This window comes from Herpailurus yagouaroundi, unplaced genomic scaffold (genome assembly GCF_014898765.1).
Source record: "Herpailurus yagouaroundi ecotype Mexico unplaced genomic scaffold, PumYag 222, whole genome shotgun sequence".
Classification (NCBI taxonomy): domain Eukaryota; kingdom Metazoa; phylum Chordata; class Mammalia; order Carnivora; family Felidae; genus Herpailurus; species Herpailurus yagouaroundi.
In genome coordinates this window covers 9430407-9446803 of record NW_024412453.1, presented here as the reverse complement: position 1 = coordinate 9446803, position 16397 = coordinate 9430407, and the positions used below count along the sequence as shown (strand labels likewise).

Here is a 16397-nt window from a genome sequence, read left to right as displayed (position 1 = left end):
CTAATGAATTTGATAGACCTCCGTTTCTCTATCTGATTGTGCTGGAAACTTGGGTCCATTAGTTGAAGTTCTTTGGTTTAAATCGTTCGTCCGTCTTGTTCACAAGAGGATTACAAGAGGCCTCGATGGTTGTCTTAACCAAAGTTCCTATGTATCATGTCTGATTTAGGAATACTGGGTGGTTTCCACGTAGAGGTGGAATCTGTCGCTCACGTGAGGGATACCTGTGTTTATTGTTACATGAGAGGTTTTTGATATGTGTATTGACGTTCGCTGATGACCGGTCACAGTAGCTGTTTATCATTGGGAACTTTGCTCTCTGGGCTGTTCTTGTGTAATATTTTTAAATGCATCGTTCCCTCTCCCACTTCAGTTTTCCCTCGAGATGTGGTTAGTGTGTGTCCCTGGAAGGTGTTACGGTCTATCAAAAGCTGAAGAAACAGCCCTTACATTGTGTACCCCCCCCAGAATGTTCTCTTGAGAGTCCCATCTTGATTGAAAATAAAGAAGTTTTACGTTCCCTGTGTGCCTGTCCCCTCTGGACGTGACCTTCCGTCCAGTTGGGTTGATGTCACCTCTGACCCCTCCCTCCCTCCCACCCCAGATTGGCTTCCCCCTCCTCTTTGTGGGGGTCTACGCCATCCCAGGCATAGCTGCCCTGCCTGTGTGTCCGAATGCTCCTTGGGAGGAGGTGCTGTTAGTCAGTTCCACCTCATAGATGATGACATGTGTCGCCTGGGGGGAGTTGGATTCTCAGCAGCAGTCACCGCCACAGCATGCATGTGACCATCTCAGAGATCAGCTGGACTGTTCACCTCTGCTGATACTGGGAACTGGTACACGGCATGTTGTTCCCGTCACCTGCCTGCTTTGTTCTTTTGTGGACCCCTTTGTTGACGTGGTACCACTGAGGCCCTCCTCTGCCAGGCTCTGGGCGTCCAGTGGCCTGAGGGACGGCCGTGGCCCCTGCTTCTCGCAGAGCTGGCTTTCATGGGTGGAGCATCCCCGAAACCCCACCCCTTTGTAATGAGAGCTTTAACAGAGGTTGACATTTTCCTTCTGTGTGCCTTTCTCCGCAGGTCTACATCCGGATAAAAGACGATGAGTGGAACGTGTATCGGCGGTACACAGAGTTCAGGGGTTTGCACCACAAGTTACAGAACAAGTACCCTCAAGTGAGGGGCTACAGTTTCCCACCCAAGAAGGCCATTGGAAACAAGGTACTGTCGCCACGGGGAACCGGGGACACCCCGGTGCCTGATCACCCCGGTGATCACCCTAGTGCCTGATCTACACGCACGTGCCCCTCTAGACAGAGGTCTCGGAGGTTGGCACATAGAAGAAGAAACAGGGACAGAGAAAACACCTTTAATTCCACAGCGCGTCATGTTTTGTTTGTGCACGCCCTCTTATTTCTCTAGGACGGGGGTCAGCAAGCATGTTCCACTAAAGGGCCAGAGAGGAATTGTTTTTGGCTTTGCAGACCATACTCCCTTAGCTGAAAATACTCAGCTGTGCCACTGGAGTGTGAAAGCAGCCACAGGCTGTTCTGACCTGGATGGGTGTGGCCGAGTGCCAATAAAACTTGATTCATAAGGTGGCAGCTCGATTTAGCTGATGGGTCTGTTTTCTGATGCCTGTTCTTGACCAAAAAGATGTTTTCTGGCTTTTATCCGTAGTTGTCAGGTTAGTTATTTGGACTCATGAATGTGGGTGGGGTTACTTCCCAAATACTTGTGTCAGTATAGGGTTGTTTTCCTTATGAAGGTTAGTGATTTAATGACGTCATGTGTTTCTGGGGGTTCATCCAGGCACCCTGGAGAAAGAAGGTGCTAGCCCTCCACGGCCTGCCAGCCGATGAGTGCTCGTTGGTGCGGAAGTGTCTCCCAAGCACCATCACATATTGCGGGGAAGACGGGCCCGGGCCTTGTCGGGGGACCTCGTGTCGCCCGCTTCGGCCACTGGTGTCATTTTGTCGTCCTTCACATTTGCTTAGAGCGGCACTCCTCCGTCTGGGCCACACTCGGAATCCCATGAGTACCTTTAAATGCTCCTAAGACCTTAGTCCCTCACTCCCGGTGAAGTGAGGCAGGGGCGCGGAGGGCTGCAGTACGCAGCCGCGCTGGAGAACGCCTGGCTTCGTGTCTGATAGGGGACGGGGACACTTGTGCAATCGCAGGATAGTGACGAGCTGGGCAGGGACAGTTGAGCCAGAGGAGGTAAGATCATGACCCTCATGAGGACAGGTGAGAAACTGGGCCTTGCACGAGGCACCCCTCTCCTACCGTGGTTCTCAGAGAGTGGCCCCTGACCATCAGCATCACCCGGCAACTCGTTAGAAATACCGATTCCTTCCGGTGCCTGGCTCATTTGGTTAAGAGTCCAACTCTTGATTTTGGCTCAGGATCTCGAGGTTTGTAGGGTCAAGCCCCGCTTTGGGCTCTGCACTAACCGCACAGAGCCTCCTTGGGATTCTTTCTCCTCTCTGTCTCTCTCTCTCTCTCCCTCCCTCCCTCCCTCCCTCCCTCCCCTCCCCTCTCCTCCCCTTGTCTGCCCTTGGTTTGCTCACTTGCTCTCAAAAATAAATAAACATTAAAAAAAAAAAAAAAAAGAAACACCAACTCCCAGGCCCCACCCCAGACCTACTGAAATACCAGCTCTGGGCTTGGGGCCCAGAAATCTGGGTTTAGAGCTGTGTGGTGGTGATGCCTCAGCAAGCGTTAAGAACCACGATGCTGTCGCACTGACAGAGTCGTGTGGCAGATCCTGTGTGTGACGAATTTCCTAGTTTCTCTCTTGAAGGGCCACCTTGCTAGAGTTTTCCTTGGATGTTTGTCTCCCAGAAAACCAGAGCAAAAGTTTCGATAACCACTATGAACACTTGCGAATTCTGCTGGGAATACTGTTACTGTCTATGATGTTTACGTGTTCATGGATTTCTCTCCTTTTAGATTAGAAATCCTATCATGTCAGGGTCTGTTAGATCTTAATTTAAACAGTTATAAAGCAAGTTTATCTGAGGCCTAGAATAAATGTGCCATTCCGTTATTTTCCTGAAGATAAGTGAAGTTGAGCCCATAAAAACAGAAGGCTTAGAAATTCTACACTTATGCAGAGCAAGGAGGACAATAATTCTTATGAAAAGGGGGAAAAATTATATACTGGTTTAATCTAATGACTTGCAGGCTCATACAAATCTTGGGACCCATCCAGAATGCCTGAGAATGTCATAAAACAGAATTCTGTGTAAGCAGCTTATTATCGTGATAAGATAGTGTCATTTGCAGGAAGCCTTCTGCTATAGCAGCCACTCCATGACCCTCGGGGAGCTCGGCCTGTCTGTGTCTCACTAAGGGAAATTAGGACGAGGCTGAACTAGAGACGTTCAGGTGGCGAGATGTGTTGCATTCTTTTTGCCTCCCGTGGCTGCCGTACGAACGTGGCCCCTGTTTAGGGGTCTAAAAAACACAGATGTATTTTCTTACACTTCTGGAGGTTAGGTCCAGAATCCATCTCCTGGGGCTAAAATCAAGGAGTCAGTGGAGCTGGTTGTTTCTGGAGGCTCCAGAGGAGAGTCCTTTCCTTTTTTAGCTTCTGGAGCCTGTCCGCATTCCTCAGCTCAAGGCCTCCTGTGTCTTCGAAGCCAGCAACCTTGCAATGCTGACCTCATTTTCTGTCATATAGTATCGCTGTGTAGTACCTCACATAGTATCTTTTCTGACTCCTCTCCCTCTTATAGGACCCTCGAGATGACACTGGGTCCACCCAGATAGCCACCATAATCAGTCTCAGGATCCTTAACTTAATCACATCTGCAAAGTCCCTTTTGCTCAATAAACAGAGTATTTTATACTCTCAGGTTCTGGGATTAGGCATCTTTGGGTGCCACAGGCTTTCTCTGCAGAGCAAAGTGACCCCTCCCACTCTGGATCTCCAGGCAAGCCTAATAGTGATGCAAAACTTACTTCAGACCTAAGAAACTTACCAACACCACCCTCCCAGGGACAGGGATGCAGCGACTTTCCCCTCTGCGTGCGACGTCCCCAGCCTAGCTTCACGCTGTCCCATTCTTGTCAATCCTGGAACTGACTCAGCAGCTGTGGGCTTTTGCCCTGTGAAATCTGTGTGAGTAGGGCTCTGTCCACCCTCCACCCCCGACCCTAGTGCGACCCTATTTGCAAATAAAGGAACTTGGGAATTAAAGATACCATGCTGGTGGGCCTGGCCTGGTTCTTCACTACATTTTTGGTCCTGCTTCCCATGTTCAGGGGTGGGCCTGACAGCTTGCCTGCAGTCACAGGGCCTCTGCCTCTTGTCCAGTCTGTGTGGCCCTTTGCTTTAGAGTTGGCCGGTTGGCTTCTGATTCTCTCTCTCCCTGCACATTTGGCTCACTAAGACTTACCCACTTCCCTGAAGTACACTTTGGCTGCTCTCCAGGACAGAGCTGAGGGTTTATCTGATTGTCAGGAGTAGATTGAGTTAGCAGGCAGGACTTCAACATCCGACAAAAGCTACTGATGAATCCTGTTAAGAGACAAAGCCTGCACTCGCCTCACCAGGACCTACAGGCTCAAGATACCTGCCTTGATACCCTGAGGGTGAGTTTTCTTTCTAAATTGGTCCAGAGAAGTCAGCCACCTCAGAAGCTTTCCCTTGACCAGGTCACTTCAAGAAGGTCTCCCTTGCCTCTTGTACCATTAAGGTACTCAGGCATGACTTCTTTGTGTGGATTGAGTTACAAGTAGGTTGCTGCTGTTAAGTCTTGGACCCATTAAGTGATTCAATCTGGGATCCATGGGCCGGAACAGGAAAAACTAACTATAGTTTTTTCAGATTCGTCATAGGAATATCTTCCTAGCCTGAATTTCTAGGTATTTTCCCAATGGTGCCACCATTGTCGATTGCCACTTACAGAATCAAAATGTGATCTGACCCCAAGTTTGAACTTTTTTTTTATGTGTATTTATTTTTTGAGAGAGAGAAGGCAGGAGAGGGCAGAAGGAAAAGGAGAGAGAGAATCCCAAGCAGGCTCCACGCCCCCAGCACAGAGCCCAGCTTGGGGCTCAAAGTCATGAACCGTGAGATCATGACCCGAGCCGAGATGAAGAATTGGACACTTAACCTCCTGAGCCACCCAGGCGCCCCAGTTTGAACTTTTCTTAATTGGTGAAACAGCCCATTGTGTAGTTCATGGATGCAGGATTTGTCTTTAGCACAGAATTTCTTTTGCCTTAGTATGCCATGCATGTGTTCAATCATAAATACCCACAGCACTCACTAGAGCCGCCCATGCCTTTAGGTATCACATCAAACTTGAGTTGTGTTGAGGTAGTTTCCTGAACATCAGTCCACCGCTTGCTGTTCATTTCTTCGTAGCTGAGTCAAACGAGCCGCAGTAGTTGTGTGTTAACGTTACTCATTAAATCTGAAATAGCACAGGCATGGGGCTTGTATCCATTGTGAGATAGTCTGGATTAGGCTGAAGTAACGACTTTGTAGTCTTGGCAGCCTGAGCCAACCAGGATTTGTTTTTGGCTCGTGTTTTATGCCCATCGTGGGTTGGCTGGGAGCTCTGCCCATCATGACATCAGGAAGCTAAGGACAAGGGAAAATCATACACTGGCTATTAGAGCTTCTGCCCAGACGTGATACATGTCAATTCCACTCCTTTTTCATTGGCCGAAGCCACTTAATCAGCCATGTGCAATGCCAACGGGGAGAAGGAGTCCAGTCCTCCCATGTGCCCAGGAGAATTCGAGTTTTTACCATCAGCTCTCGTGACCCCTACAAGGTGGGGGGGCACTTGTCTCGAGCCACATTTCTGAGCAGGGTGGGGATAAGAGGAGAGGATGGCCCCACCAGCCTAAGATGGGCATGCCAGGTCCTGTGGGTCTCCTTCCACAGAGTCCCAGTTGAGGTGCGTCCCTCCACCCCTGCTTCAGTTACCCTCACCCAAGCCCGGTCCTCTCTGGTGCGGGCATTTGCAGTGGTTGCACTTTTCCACTCTTGCCTGCTCCCATGCATCCCCCATGCTGAGCCACAGTGAGGTTTGTATGACATCAAACCAGATGATGTCATTGTTGCGTAAACCCCCCCTCCCAGTAGCACCTTTGGCAGTTAAATTCAGGACTCCTTATGGCCTTCGAGATGTCTCCTGACCTGTCCCCCACCTCCTCCCGTACCTTATCTCATGCCCCGTCCTCCCTTCTATACCCAGCCACACTGCCCTCCTCAGACTTCGATGCTGTTCTTACCTTGTGGCCTTGGCATCTGCTGTTCCCTCTGCGTGGATTGGCTCCCCCACCTCTGCATGGACAGACCCTGCACGTCATTAGAACTCCCTTCCGATTGCCCTCATCAGTGCTGCCCCTTGAGTCACTCTCCAATCCATTAGTCTGCTGTAATTGTCCCCTGGCACGTACCATCACTCTAAGTGATTGATTTATGACCTTGAGTAGTATTGTCTCTCTGCACTGGAATGGAAGCTCATGACAACAGGGCCTTGGTCTGTTCACTGCTCTCTCGCCAGCTCCTAGAATAGCTTCTGCTCCCCAGAGAGACTTATGGCCTGAATTAAGGAATAAGGGAACACACATTAAATGGAAAAGTTTCCCTGTTATTTTCTTCTTCAAGTTGCTGGGTCTTGGCACAAATTTTTTAAAAAACTGAATTGCCCCACTGGGTATAATAGCTTTGGGGTTGACTGGGGAGGTGCTTTTGCAGAATGGGCCAGAGGCCGGCAAGCTTTTGCAGAGCAGAAAGGTGGCTCTCCAGTGGTCCACGGGAGTTGGCCGTCAAGCCTCCCTGTCTAGGGAGACTCGGCCAGCATGAGGGGTTAAGGAAAAAGACTCATTTCTGATGATGCTACTGCACATCTGCCTTATTGCTCAGCAAGAAATAGATTTGAGAGGCTGTCATTCCTTCTTAGGGTAATGGAGTCAGTCTCTGAAAGTTCATTTGGCATTAAGGCAGGGCAAATCGCTTTCCCCGGAGCCGCAGATAATTCAACTTGTTGGACGAATTATGCGTCAAGATCCTCATTAAAAACACATAGACCAGTGTGTGCTGGAGGAACCAGCTGGCACTCACGGAGCCATGGAAGCCCCTTTGCAGCTGAGAGGCGCAGATTTAAATGCAGCTCTGGGGGTGTCCAGCGCCCAGCGGAAGGGACTTTCAGCGGTGGGAACAAGTGGGTACCTGGAACAGTGTTGAAGGTGGTCGAATTTTCCATTTAGAAAAGCTTCTGGAGTGTAGGGCTGTCATGCTAGGTGTGAGGGGGACAAACGTTGTCCAAAGCAAGGTCTCTGCCCTCACAAAGTTCATGACTTTGTGGGGAGAAAGACTAGTAAATAGGTCCTCGCAGAAGAGTCCTGCGAACTAGGGGAACCAGGGCCCCTGGGGCGGTCTGGAGGGGGGCGGTGAGCAGGGCTGCCTTCTGCGCCGGGCCAGCAGGATCCTGGCGACAGAGCTTACCAGTGGGAAAGCAGGCTCAATTCATGGGTATTCTTTCCTTCTTTGTGCCCCATATTAGTTTCATATTGCTGCTGTAAGAAGTCACCCCAAATCTAGTGGCTTTAAACAGTACACATGTATTGTATGTACCTTCGAGTTGAGGAGGTCCAAAATAGACATTGGGCATTAGTGGGTTGAAATCACGGTGTCAGCAAGGGTTGCGTCTCTTTCTCAAGGCTCTAGAGGAGAGTCTCTTTCCTCGCCTTTTCCAGCTTCTGGAGGCTTCCCAGATCCCTGGGGTCTCCCTCCATCTTCGGTGCCCCATCTCTGTGCCCATCCTTGCGTAGTAACATTTTTGACTACAGTCAGGAAAGGTTCTCTGCTTTGAAGGAGCGTGATCAGATTGGGCATACCCACATAACCCAGGATAATCTCCCCATCTGAATTTGTGACTTCTTTTATCACCTTAGTCCCCTCTGCAGAGACCCCTTTGCCATGTAAGATAGCACATTGCCAGTGATCGGGGCAGGGAAATTTGGCAGGGGGTAGGGGGACATTTTTCTGCCTACCTCACAGCTCTCTTTCCTTGCCTGAGGGATAGGTATTTACGCATGGGGAGGTAAAGTGACTTAACCAAGGCCATCTCGCTGAGCTGGCCACTTAAGGTGATAAGCGGCTCCAGGCAGATGGTCTCCAGAGCCCCTGGCACGCAGGGATCCACAGAGCTCCGTGGAGGGTGGATGAATGTAGATTGACATTGACTCCTGGAGGTCACTCCCTCAGCCCCGCCGATGTGGAAATCTGCCTCTCCCTCTGTGGCTCCACCCCCCTCACCCACCCCCCCGCCCTGTCTGACTCAGGAGCCATTGGTACAAGTAGAAACTGCCGCCCTCATGGTTGATAGAAGCTTGTATAAGCTTTCCTCGCAAACCGAAGCGTCTGGAGGGATGGTCGTTCGTCCATTTGTCCATTTATTCATTCAACAGGACTTTGCCAACTGTGACAATCAGACACAGAAAGGAAAAGGCTCCTACTGCTTCACTAGATGGATGGCATCGGGCGAGGTACTTGATTGTCCCTGCCTCAGTTTCTCGCCTACACACCGCTTCTCTCTAGTGTTGTCATAAGGACTTACGGTGGTAAAATTGCTAAAATACTCACAACAGCGTCCACACAGGGTCAGTGCTGTGTACGTGTTGCTGAAGGGGTGCAGAGGCTGGCGGTGAGGTCGAAGAAGCTGACACGGGAGCACGTCCTCATGGCAGAGTTTGCAGTGGGTGAGCCTGACACAGGTGGTCCTTCCAGAACCCTCACAGCCTGTGTTTCTGTGTGTAGTAATACCAGCCATCACGTGCCAGGCGTGTGCACTGTGGCGGCTGTGTCTTCAGTCCTTCCCTGTGTCCTTCTTGTCGAGTCCCATGCGAGAGGTCTTAGAGGTGAGGAAGCTGGGCTCAGGCTGTAAGCATCCTGCCCGGGGTCCTGTGGCCCCCATCGGAATTGAGTCACACGCCCATCCCAAAGACCATGCAAACTGGGGGGAGAAAAGAAGCTCCGGTTGAATGAAGCCATAAACTCTAGTTTGTTTCTCATTTGACACTCTGCCAACCGCTGTGTAAACAGTCCCGGTACTTAATGCATTAAGCGAGAAGAAGGATGACATTGGGCTCATTATACATCACACATTTGTGTTACTCTTTAATACAGCAAAAGCCTCTTAAGGTATTTTCCAGGAGAGCAGTTGCTAAAACCATCTTGCCAGAGCAACAGTCTCGGGAGAGAGACACGGAGGAGCCTCAGGCTTGGAGTGTGTATATGGATACGTATGCAAATATGCATAGGTATTTAATAAGGGGGGGTTCCTGGGGAGTGCTTCTCTGTAACATCAAATTAAAATCCAATAAAAAAAATTAAGGTCCGTTGATAAACCAAAAGTCCAGAGCCGGCAACTAGAGTGTATTTGCTGCTCTGTTGGCATCCTGCCTGTTTTCTGCGTGTAACACGTGGAGAGGTCACATCCAAGCTGACCTTTTCGGTCATCTCGGGCCACAGACCTTGCAGGCGCCTCCCCATCCCGGAAGCCTTCCCCAGACTCAGAGTGTTGGCTGCCCCACCTCAGGTTCCTTCCCCAGACTCCCTCATGGCTGCCTGATGCACCCTTCTCTCTCTCCACCAGCCCCATGGAATTAGAACAGCACCTGGCCTGTTGGGTCTCAGTCTTGAGGCATTTGACGCAGTGCATGGCCCGTGGTAGGTGCTGAGTGAAACATGTTTGATGAACGTAAAACCCAAGCCACGTAAGAGCTGGTGAGCCGGACCATTGTTGTGCAGTTACTGGTTCCCTTTCTCCCCTGTTCCCTCCTTCCCCTTAACTTCAAGGTCTTTGGTAACCGTTCGGATGAAGGATGCACAGGCCTTAGCGGCCCGCTGGATATGAACACTGCACCATGAATGTTGGCATTGTCCACGCCTGGTGACAGAGATGAGAGCTCCGTGACGGATCTGGGGTCCAGCCTTGCCAGGTCACCAGCCAGACTGGGCCGCCTCCCTGGACTTGGCCCATCTCAGGCCGAGCTCAAGGCCTCTGATGCAGCAGCGGTGAACCCACTGGTTTGGAAACTGCCGTGAATTACAAGGCACTTGATTCTCCACTGGGCATGAAGTGTTGTCCAAAATATTTCTGGGGCTGTTAAATTACTTGTAGGTCATTACTTACTCCTCCTCCTAGCTCTGAAGGCCTTCAGAATATACTTAACCCATGTTCTATCTGTTATTTTCCCTCACATTTTTGGACAGCTGATTAAAATCACAACGTAGAAGAGTACTTGTGAGCTCTTACTCGCTTCTTGAATAATTGAGAATAATTGCTACCTCCCAGCTCAGGACTGCCATTAATATTTGGGGACTGTGTATTACAGTCTTGGTTCATCCTCAGCAAGACGGAGAAAAACACGTTTAGTTTCTCAAGTCGCCCCCATTGGTCTGTGAGAGTCCGGAATGCCTCGTGTATGGAGGAAGTTGCGTCCTTTCCCTCGACCATTTGCATTTTTAGAAGGCGTACGGTACAGGGGTTAAGAGTTTGGGCTTTGGCATCTCACTGGCCTCACTTCAGATGCGGCCTCTGGTACGCACTGGCTGTATGACCTCCGCGTGCCATCGGCCTCCACGATACGCAGCTGTCTCGGCTGTCACGTGGGTTGTAGGTATTGCATCATGGGATCTTGTGATGATCCACCCAGCACATCCTGAACCCTCAAGTGCTAGCTTAAAAAACTACGTCTCAGCGGAGGCTCGCTAATTGGGTTTCCATTCTCTTGTAATTCGTGCTCTGACCTGACCAGGCTTGGCTCTCCTTCCTCCCCTCTTCATTCTTCTCCTTGATACGGTGGGGTATGTGTTTTCTTTCTCCTCTTTTTAAAAATTATTTTAAAAATTGAGTTATAAATCCTTTCAGTCTTAACGTGTATAGATGACAGATTTGCACAAAATGAGCGTACCTGCACGAACAGCACGGACACCGGGAAATACATCATTGGCAGGACTCCAAACCTCCTTCTGTCACCCTGCCAGCGTGGCCACCATCCCCCTATCTATTCCACAGGTGGGTTTTTCCCATTATAGGACTTTATGTAAATGGCACCATAGGGCATGGACTCCTTTTTGTCTAGCTTCTGTCACCGTTACATCTGTTGACATTCAACCGTGTTGTTCCAGGTAGCAATTGTTCTGGGTTTTTTCATTACCGTGTAGACTTCCATTGTACGGATTTATCACAGTTTATCCTCTCCTTTGATGGATGTTGGGTGGCTTCCAGTTTGGCTCAGTTACGCATACTGCTGTAATTAACACCTCTGTGTATGTCTTCTTGTGGTGGTTAAGTGCTGGTTTCCGTGGGTCCACACACGGGAAAGGAGTTGCTGGATCACGGGACGCTTACGCTCTACATCAGTAGAGAGTGCTGAAGAGTTTCCCGAAGGGGTCACACAGTGGTGATTTCTTAAAGAAAGAGGGGGGAAATGCAAAGAATAAGGTAACAGGCACCCATATCCCACCACCTAGATTTAACCGCTGTTCACGTTTTCTCCAATTTGCTTCTAAGCTTTTAAAAATGTATTTTCAAATACACTGGGTATTTCAAACGTGTCCCAGAATGCATAGCCAAATATCATGAACACACACACGTATCGTCATCCTCATTTAATAAAGTTAGTGTTTAGGAGTTAAACATTACAGATCTAGCTGAATCCTCTCGGAACCCTCCCCCTGCCACAGGGAATGGTTCGGTGGAGTTGTTGTGTGTCCTTAGTGTCTGTGTATCCTTCCTGTATGAAAAATACATACCTTGTCTTTTTCACCAGTACTCCCTTTTTGAGGTTGATGCGTTCAGATGCATAGCATTCTAATTCGTGAACTTTAGCTGCTGACATTCTGTTGTATGAATATTCACCGTCGTATTTATTTTTTCTCTCTTTGATGAGCAGTTAGACGGTTCACAGTTGTTTTCTGTTCAGTTTCTCCCGGGTACGCACCGATGAAAGCGGCTGCATACTCACAGCACCTGCCTACCTTCACCTTTCCTGGCTGTGGGCAGGTTGGTCTCCAACGGGATGGTACCAGTTGTTCGCTCCCAGCCAGGGGCATCAGATTCCCAATGTTTCACGATGTCAGCGACACTCGGCATCATCAGACTTACAACTGATTTATGTTTTGCTAACACACTGTGTACAGAGTGTCAGCTCCTCGTGGTTGTAATGCCCGTTTGCCTGGTCACCGAAGAGGTTGACGATCCGTTCATGTGTTCAGGCCATTCAGATTTCCCCTTCCCTTCCTTGCCTATTTGTACCTTGGGGGTATTACTCTGCTGGAGTTTCTGTCGGACTGGTTTTAGCATCTCCTTTTGTTTTCCTGATGCCAGCCTCCGTGCATGCCTTTAAAAAGACGTGACTCTTGCGTCCTCCTCCAAGAAGCCCCTCTGGCTGGCCTGCCTCTCCTTCCATGTGTCTCCCCTTCCCTCCGCAGTGCCCCCTCCCCCCTAACGCTTTAGTGCGCACATTAAATGCTGCCTTGCTGGACTGATTTTCCACGAGCAACAACCGCTCATCGTCCTGCACACAGCAAGATGCCGGCGTGGTGTCACGATTGGGGAAGGCAGCATCGGCGGGTGTTTGCGTGAGAGAACACTAGGCCCCGCATTGTGTTCTCTCATGTGGACCCAGAGTAGACCCACTCCCGGCTCCTGTCTCTCAGATGAGGTCCCAAAAGCTTTGACCATCCACGGACTGTTGGGCACAATTTCCTCTGCCACTTCAAGGAGCGGCTGTTCCCTGCCAGTTACAACTAGGTTAAGCTTGGCCGCCCCCTTGGAACTTTCTCATTGTTTAATTTCTCAGCTCTTCCCCTTTCTGAGGGAAAGTGCAGTTCTTTTTTGTAATGAGTTTAGAAGCTTTTTTGAGTTAAGTCCCGGATCCTCATAAGCTCACGGAAATGGAACCGTTTCATATTATAAAGGAGCCCTTGATGCTGGCTTTTAGCTCTCCCTCATGAACTGGGCAGCCTTCTTCTCTGCAGCAGGAAGTAAACAAACCCTTCTTCACATCATCACTGCCATCTTCCTAAGAATAGCGACTATTTATTGAGTGCTAACTACATGCCCCGTGGGGCGACAAGGGCTTTGCACGTTCATTTCATCCCGCCAGCATCCTGGGGGCCCAAGAATTATTATCCCTGCCTCCCCTCCTGCCACTGTGCCTAAGATCGCCTTCTTAGATCTTGAACCCTCTAGCTCTTTCTTGCCTCTGGGGCTTTGCTCACACAACTCTTTGTAGAATATTGCATCCTCCACCTGTCCCCTGGGTCTTTCTCATCTGTCAGGCTTCAGCTTAAACTCTGCCTCCTCAGAGAACCGTTTCCCAGCTGTCCCGCATAAATGACCCCCGGCCCTGCCCCCCCCCCCCCCACAGTGGGCTTTCCTGGCCCCTTGTTTTTTCCCTTTGAAGCATCAGCTATAGTTATTCATTTAAACATGGCAGGTGGAGGGGGAGCCCTTGAAGGATTCTAAGCAGAGCAGTGGCAAGATTTGATTTGTGTTTTGGAGACATTGCTGCCATGTGGAGGATGGCTTGATGGGGGGTAAGCAGGGAGACCCTTGCCAGGGCAGGGGCAGAATGTCTATACCTGGTGCCAACAGGTTTGGGTCAGTGTAGAGCCCCTGAGGACTGGGAGAGCGAAATTAGCAGACCTGGAGATGTGGCGTCTTCCCAGAGACAGGGTCCTACGGAAAAGACAGATACATGCAGAAGTGACTATAACCTGTGGTGTGATGGTCCTGTACTCACTCCATGGGCAAAAGCCCCAGCTCAGAGGTGGTCAGCTGGCAATCCACAAGACCATATTCCACCTGAGATAGGTGCCGAATGGTGAGGACAATAACAATGATAGTGATAATAGTAAGCCCCTGTCTGCAGCTTGGAGCCCACCCATGCCCCAGCAAGGAGAGGCTAGTCTTTCTCTTGATCTCAGATTTCCTTGTGGCAGCAGCTGGCAGAAGCTGACTGGGGGCTGGCCCTTAACAAGGGGCGTGTGTGCCCCGGGTCACCAGTCTGCCCTGTTTCTCTCATTTCCTAGTCCCTGAAAGCTTTTGAATTTGTCACCCTTCAACTTGAGGGTAGACTCACTGGAGGGGATGGTTTTTCATCTGAGCTTTGAAGAATGAGTAGAGAAGACAGGGAAGGATGTTCCCATCAGAGGGCAAGCATCAGCAGAGGTACAGAAGCATGACAAATCGCTGAGTTCGGGTGCATGTTGGAGTTTTTATGTCCCAGGGCTCCAGCCCCTCACGGGGGAAGCATAGGGGTGCAGCACTGGCTTTAGCCTCGGTTGAGGTCCAGGTGAGCAAGGTGCAGCAGTAGTTGGGCTCTGGGCCGGGTGCTTTCTCACAACCTTCGACTTGCCGCTTGTTACCTCCAGGATCTCCAGCTTTGGAGAACTGAAAAACAAGCATTCGGGGGAGTAGAGAATACTAGCAATGGTCAAGAACCTGAGAAGTCTCAGAGCTCTTACCAGGAAGGCCATGAAAGTATTCTGAAGTAAATGGAAATCTTCATTAACTTTCAGGTAAATGTTTCTTTCCAGTTAGACATACCCTTAATTTATTTTTTTAATTTTTTTAAATGTTTATTAATTTTTTTTTTTAGAGAAAGAGAGAGACAGAGAAACAGAGCAGGAGCAGAGAGGGGCAGAGAGAGAGGGAGACACAGAATCTGAATCCGGCTCCAAGCTCTGAGCTGTCAGCCCAGAGCCCAGCGCGGGGCTCAAACTCACGAGCTGTGAGATCATGACCTGAGCCAAAATCAGACGCTCAACCGACTGAGCCACCCAGGCACCCCACCTTTAATTTTTGTTTTTTAATTTAAAAATTCCTTTGGGGTATTTATGATACAAGAAGTCTTGGGGCTACTGAGGCAAATGAAATGTTTCTTGCCCTCTGGGAGCTCACAGTCCAGTAGGGCAATTGGTAGATCACCTCCCAGTAGGTGCTTTGGGGGAGATTAAATCAGGATTCTGTGGGAGCACAGGGAACAGTGTATCAACTACGATGCTTTCTGCTGCAACTATAAAAACCAGAATCAAACTATTTTTACTCTAAAAAGAGAATTGTCTTGTGTAACTGGGAAGTTTAGGTCTCACTTCAGGAATGGCTGGACCCAGGAGTTCCATGACCTCATATGATGTAATTAGCTCAGCCACTCGCTTTTGCCTTTGCTTACTTACTCTCTTGCTTCTTACTTGTCTCCCTGTCTCTTTCTCTCTCTACTTGCCTTTTTCCGTGAGCTGGCTGTGTTCTCAGGCAGGCAGGCAGGCATCCCTTTCATAGCAGAAATGGTCACATACCTCTTGACTTCTTTCATACTACTGTGGTAGCCCTGGCAGAAAGAGTAAATCTCTTTCCCAGTAGTTCCAGTCTCAGTGCCAATGCTCACTGGCTCAGGTTGAGTCCTATGCCTACCTTAACACCAATAATAATGATTGTGGTGGGCCAGGTCATGTGCTGAGCCCTGGGTCAAGGGGCGGAATCGGTCCCATCCCAAAACCATGGTTTGACAGTGAGAAACATTGATTGCCCAGGGTAAGATGATAGTGCTGCCACCAGGAGAAAAAGACATGGGTGCTAAGTAGGAGAAACCAGAGGAGCCAGCCTGGGGTGGGAGTGGGGGCCAAGAGGGTGGGTGGAGAAGGTAAGGAGACACACAGAGAAACTTCAGGATGGAGGTAATACCTGAATTAAGCCTTGAAGGGTGAACAGGATCCAGCTGTTGAGTGACATGGGGAACTCCAGGCAAAGGAGACCACAGTTTGGGGGGGCAGAGTTTATGGAGCAGCTACCCCCTCAGGCCCATGATGCCTCCTGAGCAAATGGCAGGTACTACATGTACCAGATGTACGTGACACTGTGTGGCATGTGAAGGGACCACTCCAGAGAGCTAGGCAGCAGCAGTTACCTTGCATGCTCAGCTGAGGAGTTTGGATTTTTATCCTGAAAGCAAATTACTTGGTTTTAAAAGATGGTTTTGCATTTTTTAGAAACGCTCACTTGGAAAGCAACATAGAGGATAAATGTCAGTAGGAGAGAATAGCCCAGAGAAATCCCCAGAGGGCTACAAACATACCAAGAGGAACATCATTCACTCATATCTCCATTCAGGAAATCTTCCTTCCTTCTTGAACACCTACTGTGTGCCAGCCACTGATAAGATGGCAGGAAGCTAAATAAGGGCCTGGTCGCATCTAGGGCTTATCTGTTTACTTATCTATCTATCTTATCTATCTGTCTATTGCATTTAGGGCTCATTGTTTGCTACAACAATTATATATTGTTGTATACATATAACATGTATATATACAATGTTATATATAATATATATTAAATAATATATTATATATATATAATA

At 49.4% G+C, this 16397-nt stretch overlaps 1 protein-coding gene across 4 annotated transcripts in view; it reads left to right on the top strand.

Moving 5' to 3' along the window:
- Nucleotides 1-16397, top strand: part of SNX29 (sorting nexin 29) — a 506664-nt gene that overhangs the window by 420879 nt on the left and 69388 nt on the right. For all 4 annotated transcript variants that reach the window (XM_040459014.1, XM_040459016.1, XM_040459013.1 and 1 more), the window contains one exon: nucleotides 1080-1220. In XM_040459014.1, the coding sequence (XP_040314948.1) occupies nucleotides 1080-1220 (141 nt within the window). The remainder of the gene's footprint in view (nucleotides 1-1079; nucleotides 1221-16397) is intronic.